This window comes from Heteronotia binoei, chromosome 19 (genome assembly GCF_032191835.1).
Source record: "Heteronotia binoei isolate CCM8104 ecotype False Entrance Well chromosome 19, APGP_CSIRO_Hbin_v1, whole genome shotgun sequence".
NCBI classification, from domain to species: domain Eukaryota; kingdom Metazoa; phylum Chordata; class Lepidosauria; order Squamata; family Gekkonidae; genus Heteronotia; species Heteronotia binoei.
In genome coordinates this window covers 3,074,704-3,094,515 of record NC_083241.1, presented here as the reverse complement: position 1 = coordinate 3,094,515, position 19,812 = coordinate 3,074,704, and the positions used below count along the sequence as shown (strand labels likewise).

Genomic DNA, 19,812 nt, shown 5'->3' with positions numbered 1-19,812 from the left:
GTTTTCTTTCCATTGTTCCTTCACCACTGGTGGATTTGGGGCTCACTTCTAAGGCTGGCCAAAGGGCTGCTGCCCGCCCCTGCAGTGAAGGCCGGCATATTCCGGCCTCCTCTCAGTCCCCACTCCGAAGCTTCGGCTAATCCCGAAAACACATTTAAAGCTTTCTGTGCTCTATTAATTATCAAAAGGTAAGTTGAGTAAAAAAAAAGAATTGTTCCTGACAATGATTAATAATGAGTGGCTGGTAGCGCATTCTAGTACATAAACCGGCTACGTTGGCGCATGGTAATTGATTAATTAGCGCAATCTTGCTCTCCAGCTCGCTGGTCTGAGATGGCGGAGTTAGAAATACTGCTCATAATTATCTTGAGGGGGTGGGGTGGAAAGTGAAGGAGAAGCAACGTGGTGGGATATTGGCGCCCATTCTCCAGTTTGCTATTCGGGGGAGGGCTCTTCCTTTCCCCCTCACAGAATGACGCTTAATGGTTCAAAACCGTTGAGTTTTTACTCAGATAAATTACCACAGGTAGGGAAAGAAGTGGGGAAGGTGGTGATCGGGTTGCCAATCCCCAGGTGGGGGCAGGGGATCCCCTGGTTTGGAGACCCTCCCCCACTACAGTCATCAGAAAGCATGGGGGGGGGAGGGAAATTTCTTCTGGACACTCCATTATTACCTATGGAGACCGATTCCCATAGGGAATAATGGAGAATTGAACTGGGGCTTGGGGGGGGCTGTTTTTTGAGACAGAGGCACCAAATTTGCAGCACAATATCCAACCCCTCTTCTCAAAAGACTCTCCAAGTTTCAAAAAGATTGGACAGAGGGGTCCAATTCTAGGCGCCCCCAAAGAAGGTGCCCCTATCCTTCATTATTTCCAATGGAGGGAAGACATTGAAAAGGTGTGCGGTCCCTTTAAATGTGGTGGCCAGAACTCCCTTTGGAGTTCAGTTATGCTTGTCACACCCTTGCTCCTGGCTCCGCCCCCAATGTCTCCTGGCTCCATCCCCAATGTCTCCTGGCTCCACCCCCAACATCCCCAGATAGGGTTGCCAATCCCCAGGTGGGGGCAGGGGATCCCCCAGTTTGGAGACCCTCCCCCTGCTTCAGGGTCGTCAGAAAGCGGGGGGGGGGGAGGGAAATGTCTGCTGGGAACTCTGTTGTTCCCTATGGAGATTTATTCCCATAGAAAATCATGGAGAATTGATCCACGGGTATCTGGGGCTCTGGGGGCGGGGCTGTTTTTGGGGGTAGAGGCACCAAATTTTCAGTATAGCATCTAGTGCCTCTCCCCAAAATACCCACCAAGTTTCAAAAAGATTGGACCAGGGGGTCCAATGCTATGAGCCCCAAAAGAAGGTGCCCCTACCCTTCATTATTTCCTGTGGAAGGAAGGAATTGAAAAGGTGTGCTGTCCCTTTAAATGTGATGGCCAGAGCTCCCTTTAGAGTTCAATTGTGCTTGTCACAGCCTTGATCTTGGCTCCGCCCCCAAAGTCTCCTGGCTCCACCCCCAAAGTCCCCTGACATTTCTTGAATAGGACTTGGCAACGTTAGGTGGCTGCGGTTGTTTTTCGCCTCCCTCCTTTAAAATTGTGGCGCTTAAATATTCCAAAAGGCCTCCTTCAATTATTGTGTAATTATTATTGTTTAGTCAGGGGTCTTTTTTTAAAAAAAGAAAAAATCAGGGCTGCGTCACCGGGAGAGGCTGCCCCTCACAGAGCTGCGCACGCGCACGCGCCTCTTTTTTCCCCGCCCTCCACAGTCTATCCCGGGAGCGAGCGAGCGAAGGAGGGAGACTTGGCCGGGAGCGCGCGCAGCCCCGGCCCCTGCGCAGACGCAGTGAAGCGGCGGTCTCTGCGCGTGCGCGCTAGCGCTGAGCAGGGGGAGGTCGGTGTTTTGGGGCTTTAATCTGGGAGGGGGAAGAGTGGGTGAAGGAGGAGCCTCCTGGAGGGGGCGGGGCGGAGGACTGAGGGGGAACAGTCAGGGAGACCCCCTCCCCTTTGAATAACTGGCGAGAAAGGCGTTATGGGGCGAGGGGGGGAGGCAAAGGGGCCTGGGCTGGGAAGGGGTCAGCAGGCAGTGGGTGTGTTGGGGGGGCACTGCAGGAGCCTTGGCTGGAGGCTGTGGGTTGGGAGCAGGGTTGCCGAGTCCAGTTCAAGAAATAGTCAGGGGAGGGACGGTGGCTCAGCGGTAGAGCATCTGCTTGGGAAGCAGAATGTCCCAGGTTCAATCCCCATCATCTACGGGGACCCTGAAAAAGGGTCCAGGCAAGGAGGCGTGAAAAACCTCAGCTTGAGACCCTGGAGAGCCATGAATGGGGCTGTGGCTCAGTGGTAGAGCATCTGCTTGGGAAGCAGAAGGTCCCAGGTTCAATCCACTAAGAAGAAGAAGATATTGGATTTATATCCCGCCCTCCACTCCGAAGAGTCTCAGAGCGGCTCACAATCTCCTTTACCTTCCTCCCCCACAACAGACACCCTGTGAGGTGGGTGCGGCTGGAGAGGGCTCTCACAGCAGCTGCCCTTTCAAGGACAACCTCTGCCAGAGCTATGGCGGACCCAAGGCCATTCCAGAAGGTGCAAGTGGAGGAGTGGGGAATCAAACCCGGTTCTCCCAGATAAGAGAGCTCTGGCTGACCCAAGGCCATTCCAGCAACTGCAAGTGTAGGAGTGGGGAATCAAACCCGGTTCTCCCAGATAAGAGGCCGCACACTTAACCACTACACCAAACCGGCTCTCCAGAGCCACTAAAAAGGGTCCAGGCAAGGAGGCGTGAAAAACTTCAGCTGGAGAGCCGCTGCCAGTCTGAGTAGACAAGACTGACCTTGATGGACCCAGGGTCTGATTCAGTAGAAGGCAGCTTCAGATGTTTATATATGCTCATGTCCAAGGGGAGGGACGGTGGCTCAGTGGTAGAGCATCTACTTGGGAAGCAGAAGGTCCCAGGTTCAATCCCCGGCATCTCCAACTCAAAAGGGTCCAGGGAAGGATAGGTGAAAAACCTCAGCTGGAGAGCCGCTGCCAGTCTGAGTGGACAAGACTGACTTTGATGGACCGAAGGTCTGATTCAGTAGAAGGCAGCAAGATGCCCAGAACAGCCTTTGGGGAGGGACGGTGGCTCAGGTTCAATCCCTGGCATCTCCAACTAAATAGGGTCCAGGCAAGTAGGCGTGAAAAACCTCAGCTTGAGATCCTGGAGAGCCGCTGCCAGTCTGAGAAGACAATACTGACTTGGATGGACTGAGGGTCTGATTCAATATAAGGCAGCTTCATATGTTCATCTGAGGACTTTGGGGGTGGAGCCAGGAGACTTTGGGAGTGGAGCCAGGAGCAAGGTTATGACGGGCATAATTGGACTCCAAAGGGAGTTCTGGCCATCTCATTCAAAGGGACCACATTCCTTTTAAATGCCTTCTTTCCATAGGAAATATGGGGGCTCATAGAATTGGACACCCTGGTCCAGTGTTTTTGAAACTTGAGGGGTATTTTGGAGAGAAGCACAGAATGCTATGCTGAAAATTTGGTGCTTCTACCTAAAGAAACAGCCTCCCCCAAAGCCCCAGGTGCCCACGGATCAATTCTCCATTATTTCCTATTCCCAGGGAATAATAGAGTTCCCAGAAGACATTTCCCACCCACACCCCGCTTTCTAATGACCCTGAAGTGGGGGGAGGGCCTCCAAACTGAAGGATCCCCTGCCCCCACCTGAGGATTGGCAACCCTAGTTGAGGGGGTCACCAGCTCCAGGTCGGGAAATACCTGAATATTTTGGGGGGAAGTCTTGGGGGGAAAGGTTTAAGGAGGGGAGGTGCCTCGTGTTGTTCAGTCGCACAGTCAAGTCCCGACTCTTTGCGACCCCATGGACAAAGTCACGCCAGGCCCTCCTGTCTTTCACCATCCTCTGAAGTCTGCTCAAATTTGTGTTTGTTACATCAGTGACACTGTCCAGCCATCTCATCTTTTGCTGTCTCCTTCTTCTTTTCCCTTCTGTCTTCTCCATTCTCCAAGGCAACCGTTTTCTCCTGGGGGGGACTGATCTCTGGAGTTGAAAGGTCAGTTGGAAGAACTCCAGGTCCTACCTGGAGGTTGGCACCTATCGTGGGCCCACAGTGAGGCTGGTGGAATTTAATTTTTAAGATTTATATCCCGCCCTATCTCGCAAGCGGGCTCAGGGCGGCTTACAACAATAAAATCAACAGTGTTAAAATAATATAAAAACAAACGTTACAAAACAGGAGCAGCCCAGGAAACAATCTTACAGACAGGCAGTAAACAGCCTGCAGCTGATGATTAACAGCATAACATAACACCATAATGGATGTTGTGGTGCTTTCTCGTCCCTCCCTTCCTTCTCCACAGGCATGGTCCCCTTAAAGAGGCTGCATGAAACATTCCTCAGGTTGGTCCTCCTGCCTGCGGGGGGCGCCACCAAGCCCAAGGCCTCCGAAGTGCTGAGCCAGCACCTGCTGCAGAGGGGTCTGCCCCACTGGACCTCCTTTTGCGTCAAGTACAGCGCGGTGCTCAATGACCAGTTTGGGCTCTCCAACTTCAACTGGGAGGTGAACGGGATGAACTACCACATCCTACGGACCGGCTGCTTCCCCTTCATCAAGTACCACTGCTCCCGAGCACCCCGCCAAGAGCTGGCGACGCAGAACCGCTTCTTTACAGCTCTCAAAATAATAAACTTAGGTGAGTGGAAGAAATAATTGCTCCCGTGGAGAGCTGGTTGACATGATGGGGCTTCCAAGTGCTACTAGAGTGCGCCAGTCTTTTCAGTTTAAAAGGCCTCAAATATACTTCAGCTTCTATTTGAGAAATCAGCCAGTATCATAACGCCCCTGTATAAATTGATGGTGCGGTCTCATTTGGAGTACTGTGTGCAGTTCTGGTCGCCGCACCTCAAAAAGGATATTATAGCATTGGAGAAAGTCCAGAGAAGGGCAACTAGAATGATTAAAGGGCTGGAGCACTTTCCCTATGAAGAAAGATTGAAACGCTTGGGACTCTTTAGCTTGGAGAAACATCGACTGCGGGGTGACATGATAGAGGTTTACAAGATAATGCATGGGATGGAGAAAGTAGAGAAAGAAGTACTTTTCTCCCTTTCTCACAATACAAGAACTCGTGGGCATTCGATGAAATTGCTGAGCAGACAGGTTAAAACGGATAAAAGGAAGTACTTCTTCACCCAAAGGGTGATTAACATGTGGAATTCACTGCCACAGGAGGTGGTGGCGGCCACAAGTATAGCCACCTTCAAGAGGGGTTTAGATAAAAATATGGAGCACAGGTCCATCAGTGGCTATTAGCCACAGTGTGTGTATATATAAAAAATTTTTGGCCACTGTGTGACACAGAGTGTTGGACTGGATGGGCCGTTGGCCTGATCCAACATGGCTTCTCTTATGTTCTTATGTTCTAATATTTCAGCAAAAGAAAGAGCAGGTTATAGAATCTGATTCCAACATTACTGATTCCATAGAGCATGTTCATATTTCTGGCTTCCCCAGTGTACCTCTGGCTACAGCGTAGTGCAAACATTTGAGGATATTTTACAATTTCTCTGTGGGATGGATTACACTGGGCAAAACTTTGGATACTCTCACACTGAATATGTGCCAAAAAAGTGGATAATGCTTTTCTCTGCCATCGGGGTGTAGCAGTTAGACTAGAACAGCGGTGGCCAAACTTGCTTAACGTAAGTGCCACAAAGAATAAACGTCAGATGTTTGAGAGCTGCAAGACATGAACATCAGATGTTTGAGAGCTGCAAGAAAGGAAGGAAAGCAAACAGATTGGGGGAGAGGTGGAAAGAAAGCAACTTTAAATGCATTCGCCAAGCCAAGCATAATTAAAACAGTTTAAAAGATAGGCAGTTGTACAGAGTACAGTTTAGAACAGGGGCGGCCAAACTTACTTAACATAAGAGCCACATGGAATAAATGTCTAATGTTTGAGAGTTGCAAGACAAGGAGGGAGGGAGGAAGAAAAATAGATGACGGGAGAGAGAAGGGAAAAAAGCAACTTTAATGTTAAATTCATTCTGCAAGCCGCCTGCTGTCTTGGCTTGGAAAAGTGATTTAAAGAGAGAAATGCTTTCTCCAAGCCGGCCAACAGGGCCATGGGGCCTTCGAGAGCCACACAATATGTGTGAAAGAGCCACACGTGGCTCCCAAGCTGCAGTTTGGCCACCCCTTCTAAACCACCCTAGTTTAGAAGCAGCTAGGGTGGTTCTGAAAAATGGCAAAACAGTATCTTTTAGCTCAGCCATGTAGTTTTCAACCAACAGCTGCCCTCAAGTAAAATGTAGCCTCCGGCTGGGTGTGGGTGGGTGTGTAGTGCGGCTACATGTGCCCCCTTTCCTTTTTACAACATGAAGCCCGGAAGAGGGAGACCAGCAACTACTCAAGCTCTGTGCTGCGCTTTCCCAGCTCCTTCAGAAGTGCTGTTCTCTAGCAGCTTCCAGTCTTGATGGCACTCATTCATTCATTATCAAAGATTTCAGGTTTTCACGGCTGGTAACATCATTAGGGTTTGTAGAATCTTTCGGGCTCAAGTGCCGTGTTCTACTGGAGAAAGTTTTCCTTCCAGACGTTTCGTTCTCAGCTGTGGTTTGTGGATGGTTGTTGACTGTACTACCAGTACCTTCCACAGAACAATCAGCACAGTCAACAACCATCTTCCTTATCTTCACACCCCTTCCAACCCTCCCAGCAATTAACACAGAACAATGGTCACATTCAACAGCCAGTTTCCTTATCACTACCCTTCCAGGAAGCCCCACCAAACAATGGGCACATCCACAAACCAATTGCCCTTTCATCACACCCCCTCCAGCCTATAAATAGCAGCTCTCCAGCAGCCCTGGCCCCACTCAATGCACAGCAGCCAAGAAGGTCAGAGCGCCTGCTCCGGCTGCAACGCCACTGAGGATGTTCTCCGCAGCTGAGAACGAAACGTCTGGAAGGAAAACTTTCTCCAATAGAACATGGCACTTGAGCCCGAAAGATTCTACAAACCCTAATCATTCCTTCCTTCCTTCCTTCCTTCCTTCCTTCCTTCCTTCCTTCCTTCCTTCCTTCCTTCCTTCCTTCCTTCCTTCCTTCCTTCCTTCCTTCCTTCCTTTAAATTTCTATCCCGCCCTCTCCGCAAGCAGACTCAGGGCAGCTAGCAACATTCATTTTTACAGATTAAAACCAATAAAAGATAATTACAATTTAATTTTTTTAAAAAACATTTCATTTCATGGTGCTGTATCCCTACAATATAATCTAATGTTCTCCTTCCTGGTTTTTATGCTTCTTTTCTAGCCAAGCCAAGCATGATTAAAATGGTTTAAAAAGATAGGCATTGGATAGAGTACAGTTTAGAACAGGGGTGGTCAAACTTGCTTTAAACTTTAAGTGGGGTGGTCAAACTTTAAATGTCTTCTCTCTTTTTTTTTGCTGCCGCTGTCCTGTAGTATAGTGTCTTGGACTTTTTTGGACCTGTTTTGTGTGTGTGTGTGTGTGTATTAAATGAGTCCCCAGCTTGCTGGGGGGAAAGTGTAAAAGACTGGGGAAGGCAGTAGCAAACCACCCAGTCAAAAGTCTGCCGTGAAAGCAACGTCACCCCAGAGTCAGAAACGACTGGTGCTTGCACAGGGGACTACCTTTACCCTTTTTTAATTTTATTTTATAGGTATTCCTACTCTGTTATATGGAATTGGCTCCTGGTTCTTTGCTAACGTTACAGAGACTGTCCACACACCCTATGGCCCAGTCACAGTTTACTTCCTAAATAAAGAAGATGAGAATGCCGTCTACTAAATAGCTGCTTTCAAGAACTACTACTGTTGCAGCTTATATATATGGGCCATTGTTTGCCAAAACACATTCATGGCTGAATTGTTGTTTTCAGCCTAGTTGACATTGGGAGATGTCAAGATCTCCCTTATTTCTTTGGCTTCGTTTAGAATCCGGGAAGCTCATGAAGTACCCAGTGGACTATGATGCCAGACAATGGAGTGACATGTTTTGGGGACTACTTGAACCTGTTTCTTTATGTAACTGTTCCTCTTGTGAGGCAATAATGGAAATGTGTGTTCCTGGAGATTGTTTCTGTTTCTCTGTTGATCATGTGTGTGGTTATTCTCTTATAGCAGATGCAGCGTAATGTAATGCAATCCAAATATGACTGATGATCTTCAAGATTATTTGGTTGGGGGGGGGGATCTTTGATTTGTAAGAATATTCAAAAAGGCATCTCACTCCCCTGTAGTTTGGGGAGGTGCTTCAAAAATTCACATGTGTGCGTTTTCATTATAGTTTTATATATCTGTACTATTCAGGGCATTGGTAAATTTAGGGTCTCGTGTTGCTTAAGTGTGGATTTCACCCTAAGGTATGAAGCAGCCAAAATGAAGCACCTCTCATCCTCAGCAGTTATACCCTTCTAAGCCTGTTGATGTAGATTTAGAAGTGTAACTTTCTTTAGAATGGCACTGTCAAATACGTGTTTGACTGCCCCTGAACTCAGTGGGACGTTGGCTTCTTAGCTCTGGCTGAATTGTGCCCATACATAGCTGAGTCTGATATAGATGGTTATTGCATTGAAACAGTGCATACCCTAACAAGGACTCCGGGTTGTCCTGAACTTCTAGCAGGGATTATTAATGTTTAGTTCATAATAAGCAAACTTGCTGGACTATTAAAGGCTTGGCTTGCAGGTCTAGGAATGGATACAGACAAATTTGTTTACTTTAAGTTAGAGTTTTAACAGTGGCCTTAGGAAAACAAAATTGCTGTATTGTGACTAACAGAGATTTGTTGTTGCTTTTTAAAGCATAAGACTAGCAGTTGGGCAGGTACACTGGAATAGTGTAAAAATGTGTTTGTTAATATACGTACGAAGAAGCTTCCCAGTAATGTATTTGCTTTGCTTAACTCTAAATAAATATGTAATCAAAGAAACGTGCTTGTATATTTGGACCAGAGAATATTTCTCTAACACAAATTGAATGAATAGTTTACACAGTGGAGTAGCTGGTGTGTTACATTAAGCTTCATTAATAATAAAAGTGACTATTAGCATTTTGCTAGATTGGCTAGAACTGATTTCCCCCTAGTAACAGGCAAAATTAAATGAGTGCGGCTCGTAAGTTTAGAGTCAAATACCGCTCATTCATTGCTCCTGATTTTGTCGATACTTTGCTGTAAAGGTTTGGTCTCAACACAAGACTGATAAAATGGTTTTTAATTACCACACTATAAATACAGCTTTTCCTTGGAGTGGTCCCTCCACTAGCTGCACTGTATTTGATTTCTGATAATGGAGACTGCTGACTTTGCTTACCTGTTTTTCGATAAGTGGAGGCAACATGACTCCTTGTCCATACGGTGATGGGTACTCTCCTCAGAGGACCTCTGTGACAAACTACCCTATTGATTGGGTCCCATTCAGTGCTGCTTGCAGCACTAAACAGAGACGTGATTTCTTGCTCAGTGCTCTCACTGTGTAGCAATTAAGCAAATGTAATATTTTCTTTTATTACATGAAAATCAATAGACCTCTTGCACTTCTGGAGTTGATCATGGTGAAGGATGAACTTGTAAGATGGCTGAGGGCAGAGTTCAAATATAATAACGGAGCTTGTTGGATTGGTTAGGACTTGGGTGGGACCTGTTGAAGCGCTTAAAGGGGATGCAGGCTATTCATAAAAATGCAAGGCTTTCCTGGAATAGATGTTTGAAAAAGAAGGGGGTGCTGGTTCGTGCTCTGGAGGATGACTTTTTTGTGTTGTTGAAGCGCTGCTGGTGGCAATCCCAGAATTCCTGTGAACTAAATATTGCAAGAAGAGGTTGACTTGTGACTCATTGGTGCAACATCTGCTTGGTTCGCAGAAGGTCCCAGGCAATACTCCCTCTAAGCTATGGACTTGTGAGCAAAAATTCTACTTTATGAGCTACTGGCAATAAAGTTGTGAGCTGTTGCATAAATTAGCTGGCTCTGGGCCCATTTTTCCTGAGCTAAGACAAAAATGTATGAGCTGGAGGCCAAAAACCTGTCAGCTAGCTCATGGTAACTCAGCTTAGAGGGAACACTGGTCTCAGGTTCAATCCCCAGATTGCTGGATCAGTTGATGGACGTTATGAAGCTAACTCAAATCGGTGTCTGGCCCTGAAGTGTGCCCCATATTTGTCTGGGGCCCATGGCAGGTAGCAGGAACCCAGCCTTGGCAGCAAGAGCACATGAGACTGTTCTAAGAAGAAGGAAGTCCTTCACCCAAAGGGTGATTAACCTGTGGAATTCACTGCCACAGGAGGTGGCAGTGGCTACAAGTGTAGCCAGCTTCAAGAGGGGATTGGATAAGCATATGGAGCAGAGGTCCATCAGTGGCTCTTAGTCACAGCGTATTGTTGGAACTCTCTGTCTGGGGCAGGGATGCTCTGTATTCTTGGTGCTTGGGGGGGCACAGTGGGAGGGCTTCTAGTGTCCTGGTCCCACTGGTGGACCTCCTGACGGCACTTGGGTTTTTTGCCCACTGTGTGACACAGAGTGTTGGACTGGATGGGCCATTGGCCTGATCCAACATGGCTTCTCTTATGTTCTTATGTGACTCAGAGTGTTGGACTGGATGGGCCACTGGCCTGATCCAACATGGCTTCTCTTATGTTCTTATGTGACTCAGAGTGTTGGACTGGATGGGCCATCGGCCTGATCCAACAGGGCTTCTCTTATGTGACACAGAGTGTTGGACTGGAGGGGCCATTGGCCTGATCCAACAGGGCTTCTCTTATGTTCTTATGTGACACAGAGTGTTGGACTGGATGGGCCACTACCCTGATCCAACAGGGCTTCTCTTATGTTCTTATGTGACACAGAGTGTTGGACTGGATGGGCCACTGGCCTGATCCAACAGGGCTTCTCTTATGTGACACAGAGTGTTGGACTGGAGGGGCCATTGGCCTGATCCAACAGGGCTTCTCTTATGTTCTTATGTGACACAGAGTGTTGGACTGGAGGGGCCATTGGCCTGATCCAACATGGCTTCTCTTATGTTCTTATGAGACACAGAGTGTTGGACTGGAGGGGCCATTTGCTTGAACCAACATGGCTTCTCTTATGTTCTTATGTGACACAGAGTGTTGGACTGGAGGGGCCATTGGCCTGATCCAACAGGGCTTCTCTTATGTTCTTATGTGACACAGAGTGTTGGACTGGAGGGGCCACTGGCCTGATCCAACAGGGCTTCTCTTATGTTCTTCTGTGACACAGAGTGTTGGACTGGATGGGCCATTAGCCTGATCCAACAGGGCTTCTCTTCTGTTCTTATTGACAGGGCAGCCTCCCCCAAGTGACTGGTGCTACCAGGTGACACCCTAACAGGTTCTAGTGGTATTTATTGTTTTTAAAGTTAGATCACGATGGGCAGCCACGTTTGTCTGTAGCAGCAGAAAGGAGTGAGGATTCAGGAGCACCTGAAAGACGGCAGAGAAGCTTTCATGAGCCATTGCTCACTTCTTCAGAACAATCAAGATGGGTAGCTGTATTAGTCTGTCTGTAGGAGTCCCGTGGTGCAGAGTGGTCAGCTGCACTACTGCAGTCCAAGTTCTGCTCATGACCTGAGTTCGATCCCGGTGGAAGCTGAGTTCAGGTAGCCAGCTCAAGGTTGACTCAGCTTTCCATCCTTCCGAGGTGGGTGAAATGAGTCCCCAGCTTGCTGGGGGTAAAGTGGAGATGACTGGGGAAGGCAATGGCAAACCACCCTGTAAAAAGTCTGCGGTGAAAATGTTGTGATGTGACATCACCCCAGAGTTGGAAATGACTGGTGCTTGCACAGGGGACGACCTTGACCTTTAGCAGAAGAAAGAGCTGGAGTCCAGAAGCACCTTAAGGACTAACCAAATCTGTGGCCAGAGAGGAACTTTCGTGTGTTGAGTCTGCTCATTTCTTCAGATACCAGAATATCTGAAGAATATATGAATCTGAATATCTGAAGAAGATACTGAGCAATGACTCCCAAAAACCCACACCTTGCCACAAATTTTGTTAATCTTTAAGGTGCTACTGGACTCTTGCTTTTTTCTACTGTTTTCAAAGTGTCAGGTTTCTTGCCTTTTTTAAAATTTACTTATTGTTAACCACTTTGAAAAGCAAGGGAAAGCAATATAGAAGAAGAAGAAGAAGATATTGGATTTATATCCCGCCCTCCACTCCAAAGAGTCTCAGAGCGGCTCACAATCTCCTTTCCCTTCCTCCCCCACAACAGACACCCTGTGAGGCGGGTGGGGCTGGAGAGGGCTCTCACAGCAGCTGCCCTTTCAAGGACAACCTCTGCCAGAGCTATGGCTGACCCAAGGCCATTTCAGCAGCTGCAAGTGGAGGAGTGGGGAATCAAACCCGGTTCTCCCAGATAAGAGTCCGCACACTTAACCACTACACCAAACTGGCTCTCTTATATAGAAACACTGTAAGCAAATAAGTTTTTAAAACTGCTTTGGAATTTCTGAATTTATATTTGTTGTTGTTCAGTCGCACAGTCGAGTCCGACTCTTTGCGACCCCATGGACAAAGTCACGCCAGGCCCTCCTGTCTTCCACCATCCTCTGAAGTCCACTCAAATTCGTTTTTGTTACATCAGTGATGCTGTCCAGCCATCTCATCTTTTGCCGTCCCCTTCTTCTTTTGCCTTCTGTCTTTTCCAGCATCAGGGTCTTCTCCAGGGAGTGCTCCCTTCTCCTTCGGTGGGCAAAGTATTTGAGCTTCAGCATCTGACCTTCCAGGGAACAGTCTGGGTTGATTTCCCTTAGGACTGACTGATTGGATCTTCTTGCAGTCCAAGGGACTCTCAAGAGTCTTCTCCAGCACCGCATCTCAAAAGCATCTATTCTTCTGCACTCGGCTTTCCTTCCTTTATTTATATACCTTCCCACAAAATATATATTCTATAGACATCTTTGTAATACAGCATTATGGGTTTTTCGTTGGAGCTAAACCAAACTGCTGTATAGGAAGCCTTTGTGGAGTCTTTCCAGTTCTGTCTTCTTCTTAGAGCATTAATGCTCACATCACTGGTTCCCACAGTGCTTCCTGGCACCCATTTGCTTCCTGCTTCCCCTTCCACACACCTTTCTGAAATCCCTTGCTCTCCTTTGTTCTCCATTGCCCTTTTGATAATCCCTCATTGCTGCTTTCTTTTCTCGCCATTCTCATTCCTTCCTTTCTCTCCCTGAACTTCACCTCTGTGCCACTTATCCAGGCAGTCTCAAAGGGTGCTAAAAGCAATGAAAGGATGTGGGGGGGAGGGGTATATCACAGTTGTTTCCTGCAGATTTAAGGAGGGGCAGTTTAAAGGGTCATGGCACCAGAGATGGCAGCTTGGCTCTGTCCATCTTAGTTGGAGGCTGGGGTGGGGGGGGGATGTTTCCTTGACACAACCACTGCCACAGCAGTTCCACTACCACAACAGTTCCACTACTAGGCTGGGGGGGAAGGGACCTTCACTTTAAAAAGTGAAAGTAAATATGAAATCAGCTGGAAGAGAATGTAGAAGAAGATGATGATATTGGATTTATACCCCGCCCTTCACTCTGAATCTCAGAGCGGCTCACAATCTCCTTTACCTTCCCCACACCCTTTGAGGTGGGTGGGGCTGAGAGAGCTCTCCCAGAAGCTGCCCTTTCAAGGACAACTCCTGCAATAGCTAACCCAATAGCTTACGTTTTACCTATTTAGGTCCATCTTGATTTTTACAATCTTTATGTGGTTGTTGTTGGCCTGCATTGTGCTGTGTATTTGGTCATGGACCGTAATAAAGCAAACTGAACTGAACTGAACTGAGCCCAAGGCCATTCCAGCAGGTGCAAGTGGTGGAGTGGGGAATCAAACCCGGTTCTCCCAGTAAGAGTCCACACACTTAACCATTACACCAAACTAGCTCTCAACATAAAGTTTGAGTTCCGTGGCACCTTTAAGACCATTAAAGTTTAATTCTGGGTATAAGATTTCGAGTGCATGCTTACTTCAGACTTTCTTTTGACTCTCTTGCTCAGTCAGGTGCTGTGCTAAAAGTACGCTTGTGAACATTTCCTTTTTAATAAATGCCTTATAACTTTCAATGCTGGCAGTGGTTCTCTGTATCACATAGACCTCCACCATCGTGGACATGTTATTTTAAAAGGAGTGCCAGGGGGAAGGCAGGCAGTTGGCAAGTGGCCATTCCTTCAAGGGCACACAAGGCAGTAAACTGTCCCCGTGGTGGCTAGACATTGGGCAGCGGGAGACAGAGAAGCAAGGCCTCAGAACTTGGAAAGGAAGCTGGGAGTCTTGACCCTCCCAGCGGCCAATTCCTTACAAAGGTCAGGTGGTGAGTTACCAGAGAGAGAGTAAACACGCTTCAGGTGTTGGGAAAACTTTGGAGGGCAGGGTGGAACAGAGACTGCAGGCACAGGAAAGCTTATCCCCAGAGTTAAACTTTGTTGGTCTTAAAGGTGCCCCTGGACTCAGAACTTTGTTCTGTTGCTTCTAAATTGTATTTGCATGTGTGTGCATTCAAGATGACTGAAATACACAATGACCTTTTGGCTTCCAGGAAACATGATCCGCTTTGTTCTCCTTTGAAACACAATAGGAATGGTCTTGTACCTCTTGCTTTAATTATCTCTTTCATTCTATATTAGGATGATGTTTAAGAGAGAGAGAGAGAGAGAGCGCATTATAAAGGCCGGGAACTTGGTTGTTAAGCAGGATGAAATGAATCCCGGTAACCGAAACCTTAGTCTAAGCCTGGTTGATAGGTTATCTACTTTTCTTTTTCAGCGTTCCTCTCTTAAGCAGTAATAACTAGTGTGGGCATCTTAACTTAAACGAGAGCTTAGCCTGACATCTTACCCGGGTCAACGGTCTAAGGTATCAGAGTTAAACTGTTACTGTAAATTAATGGAAAATGTAACACTGCTTTGCTGAAAGATCAATGTCCAATAAAGGCCACATAATCAAATCTTGTTGCAATGATTGAGGTCCTTAATTGCCTTTCAAAGTTAAGGTGGTAATCAGCATAGGTTAAACTGATCTTTTTTTACTAGTTCAATTACGTGCTAATGGCTAGTGCCAAGAAAGAATCTTTAACTACTTATATCTATTAAATCTTACATTAGTAATGAAAAATTACTTAAGCTGCCCAATCAATAAAGCGTGAGTCTTAATTACTATATTTCACTTTTAGACCTTTTGTGTGTTTGACAAATTTTGTCCGCTAGAGATTTCCCAACAATAACAGAAAGCGATGTACCACAAGGATTGTTGCTTAGTGATCCAAATGGCTAGATTTCTTGTATGTTTTGTATATTGGTGTTAATAGACATGTCTGGCATGCATTAATGCCTACTAATGTCAATATGTAACAGTCTTAAGCATCTGTTTGTATAACAATCGATTTCTGAGACCTGATGGGAATTTCTCCTACACTACAACTTCTACACCTACACTTTATTTTAACCAACACATTTTATGTCTGAGACACTAAAAAAGCTAAAACAGCCCTTGAATACATTGTTCCAATGACTTCAATAGAAGGTACAACGTAGTTCCTTTTGTTATTTGGAGCTGAACACACACCGCTCGGGTTGGATGCCCGCTTGTTTTAGCAAAGTGAAGTTGCAGGTTTGTTCTCAAAGATTTTAAGGGCTCATCCACAAATGGCATCTTTAAGCACTCATTTACTGAAGAAATCCCAGTGAATTTTCTGGCCAAGACCTGTAGGGTTACTCTTTGGAACAGAAAGCAGGGACACAAACTCCCTAAAAAAGAATGTAGTGTATAGTAAGTAAAACAATCGTTTATTTTAACTTATAATTAATCGACCAGTTCCAAATTGTGGATCTTTGTTGAACTGGCAAAACTTGGGTCTTTCAAAGCACTTTGTCGCACCTGCAGAAAGCAAAGCCACTTGCATAGATGAAATAAATGTACATGTACTTCATCATGAAATGAGAAGCTAAGTCAACAAATTCAGTTTAAATTAACCAGGATAATTTATCACAGTCATGTGTTTGTAACTGCATAGGCTTATGTAGTTTAATTATTTACATCAATACTTAATAATATTAAAGTAAATGTATTACAGTATACTTGGAAGAATAATGAAATCACGATAATGTGAGACCTACTTGTGTTGAATTGATATTAAATGTCTCCTGAGGAATTGTGAATGGAGCAGCAGCACTTTAGTTGAGGTTGCGTAAGTTCCCACAGCCCTGTACAGCTGAGTAGAGCTCAAATGAGAACGATTTGCTCTTTGAAACACAAATGTGTATCTACTCCTACAAAAAAGCAATCCTGAGTGAAGGATGGTACCTGACTAGTCTTCACACTGTGTGTGTTTGTTGCTTTCCTACACAAGGTAGCACACACGTAGCGAAGTGTTATTTTAATGACGTTTGCCTCATTTTAAGCACAGTTTATGAGCTCTGGGCTAGTTCATTATAAAACCTTTCAATAATATTAATAATCCTAATTGAACCTAACTGCAAAATGTGATTTAAAGGCATTCCCAGCACAACAGCCTGAAGTTTAAGAAAGGTTTAAATGTTAAAACTGGAATGTTAAAGAAATGTTGCACTTTTAAAGAAAGCACATATGAAGGGTTGTTTTGCTTGTTTGAGGGGGGGAGGAGAGGAATTATGAGCGCTATAAAGTGAATGTGCCGTGTTAGTTAACCCAAATACATAAATCTATTTGAAATTTTGGGGTGGGGGGTGGAGGAATGACATTAAGATATGGTCATTATATGCCTTGTGATTCATGGTCTTTGTTACATACGTGCTTTGTAATATATGAATAATTTAGTAAGAAAAATCACAATAATTTTGTTGTTACTCAAAAATTTATAGGTTGGTGAAAACAATTACACAGCCCCCGAAGCTGGCGGTGGGAGGTTGAGTAAAACGGTTAATGCAGTTCAATCTGTACCTTTCACATTGAATGTTCTCAATAATAATGTAGCGTATATTGTTTTTAAGCGCCTTTTCATTTTGTTTTTGTAAGAAAAGGGCAGAATTTCCAGCATATACCACAGAAATAAACTGTACAGATAACATAATTGGTGGGTTCTTCTATAATGGCCTTCTGGGAACAGGGCTTTTTTTTGTAGAAAAAGCCCAGTGGGAACTCATTTACATATTAGGCCACACACCCTGACGCCAAGCCAGCAGGAACTGTGTTTCTATGCGTTCCTGCTCAAAAAAAGCCCAGTCCTACAGTGACCGGATTGTGCCTTCAGTGTAATTCTGAAGAAAATTGGGAAGTGGATGAAATACCTGTTAAGACTAGTCAGAGGGGGTGGAACTAGCATATAAGTGTTTTTGCTTTCTCCGCCCCACTTCTTCAAGAACATCAAAAACAGACATTAAGCATTAGATATTTTTGTAATTACATTTCCTTTGGAAGAGAGGGAATTAATTCTTGCTCAAACCATGCTCGATTCCAATTTCGTTGGTTAGCAAAGAGCTACGCTGAATGACGAACTGACTATCGCCTATCTCAAGCTGCTTTCGAAGTTGTCCTCCGCTTTAAACGAGGCCTGCCAGCCGGCACGCAGCACTGCTGCTGTTTGTGCATGCGGAATATCACAAGGGCTGTTTGGATGGAGGCCCACAGATGCGGCTGAAGGGATTTTGCACGAGACCAAACTGATTGATGCTTCTTCTCCCACCCCCACTTTGAAGCAATTGGATTTTCTTGCCGGCATGAATGATCAAAAGCTATTTCAGGGATGTAGTCAGGAAATTTTGGATGGTGGGACAGTTGGGAAATCTGCGGGGCAGAGGGCAGGAGAGGGAGAGAAGGGCAGGGGAGAGAGAAAAGGCCTCCCTCTGCCTCTTTGGCTGTTTGAGAAGCATGGCTCACTCACTGGGTTTTCTTCCAGCTTCTTCCAGTTTTCTCAGCCACACTCAGAACATATCTGGGGGCTTTGGGGGTGGAGCCAGGAGACATTGGGGTGGAGCCAGGAGCAAGGGTGTGACAAGCACGATTGAACTCCAAAGGGAGTTCTGGCCATCACATTTAAAGAAGAAGACTGCAGATTTTTACCCTGCTTTTCTCTCTGAATCAGAGACTCAGAGCGGCTCACAATCTCCTATATCTTCTCCCCCCACAACTGACACCCTGTGAGGTGAGTGGGGCTGAGAGGGCTCTCACAACAGCTGCCCTTTCAAGGACTGCTCTGCCAGAGCTATGGCTGGTCCAAGGCCATTCCAGCAGCTGCAAGTGGAGGAGAGGGGAATCAAACCCGGTTCTCCCAGATAAGAGTCCGCACACTTAACCACAACACCAAACTGGCTCTTAAAGGAACCATACTCCTTTTAAATGCCTTCCCTCCATTGGAAATAATGGAGGATGAGGCACCTTCTTTGCGGGCTCATAGAATTGGACCCCCTGCTCCAATCTTTTTGAACCTCGGGGGAGGGGGGGTTTGAGGAGAGGCAGCAGATGCCAGGCTGAATACTTGGTGCCTCTACCTCAATAAGTCCCCTCAGAGCCCCAGATACCCATGGATCAATTATCCATTACACCCAGCAAGAGTCTGAAATGGACATCCTTTTGGTTTCTTTCAGGTTTGATGCCTGGCTCATACATATACATATACATCCCTTGAACCCTCAAAACCGGAATGACACATAGCTTGACTGTATGAACAGCATCTGTTGCAAAGCATCGTTGGAGGTGACAAGGTGTTCATTCGTTCATGCGGATCACCTCTCGATACTGCAGAAATCAAGGAAACCGACCCTGCAACTCTACGTGAGCATTGTTATCAGTGGGGTTTGGAACGTATAAATGACATTTGGAAAATTGTACGTTGGAGCCTGGGTAGAATTAAATCATGATTCTCATCTGTTTAACCTTTGCACTACACAAACTCCTTTGGCACTCGCTTTTGAATAAATTAATCAATAAATGTCTTAAGGGGTAACGCACTGACATTAAGTGATCTTGAGCATGCAATCTAAGTCAATGTCAGAGCTATTGTTTTATGGGCTGGGGGGGGGGTAGTCTCACTTCTGCTAAGAGTTCTTCCTGGTTTATTGCTTATTCTCTGTGGGACCAGCAGAGCTCTTATGAAGCCGCACAAGCATTTGAGGTGCTTTAGAAGGGGGAAATATTAAAAAGCAGAAGTTTGATTACTGCTGTCTCAACACAAACCAGAAGAAGGAATTGTGACCGAGTAGCCGCATTGGAAAAAAAAGAAAAGAAAATCCTACATAATTTTTATGCAAATCTGGCAGTTGAGTCAGTTTTCCCAATAGATCTGTGAATGAAAACTATATATTAGGAGGGGGGGGGGGGGGAGTATAAGGCCACAGAATTTCTATCGTTTTTGTAGCCTATTCTTTATAACCTAATAGAAAATGAATCTTCATTGAGAGGTATAGAGGGACTTAGCGCAGGCGGTTCATTTCAACAGCACTGAAGTCCATGCGGACAGTCACTCTTTCTAGTAGAGTCGTGAAGATGAGACTATTAAGATTTTTTTTCTGTGCCAGTTTAAATTATAAAGCTATTGAACAGAAAGATAATTTATCTCCGCTAATGACCATTCAAGGATTAAATGTTTTAAAAAATGCACTGCAACCCAGAATCTTAATGAAGGGGAGCCAAAGAGTTTTCATGAATTAGATCAAATAAAAGGCAGGCCTTTTTTTTTTTCCCCATCCATTGGGCCTTTATTTTCCATTCATTCTGGCAAGTGATGTTCTGTATTCTTGGTGCTTGGGAGGGGGCAACAGTGGGAGGGCTTTTGGTGTCCTGGCCCCACAGATGGACCTCCTGA

At 45.8% G+C, this 19,812-nt stretch overlaps 1 protein-coding gene across 2 annotated transcripts; it reads left to right on the top strand.

Annotated features, from left to right (window-relative positions):
- Nucleotides 1–4,339: 4,339 nt before the first annotated feature.
- Nucleotides 4,340–19,236, top strand: LOC132587637 (uncharacterized protein C15orf61-like). 2 transcript variants are annotated; one of them, XM_060259951.1, is made up of 2 exons: nt 4,340–4,691; nt 18,596–19,236. In XM_060259951.1, exons 1-2 carry the CDS (start codon nt 4,361–4,363, stop codon nt 18,634–18,636), a joined length of 372 nt encoding a protein of 123 aa, XP_060115934.1. In that variant the 5' UTR covers nt 4,340–4,360; the 3' UTR covers nt 18,637–19,236. The 2 variants fall into 2 exon arrangements, with proteins under 2 accessions (XP_060115934.1, XP_060115933.1); XM_060259950.1 differs by lacking the exon at nt 18,596–19,236 and adding an exon at nt 7,683–9,081.
- Nucleotides 19,237–19,812: the final 576 nt, after the last annotated feature.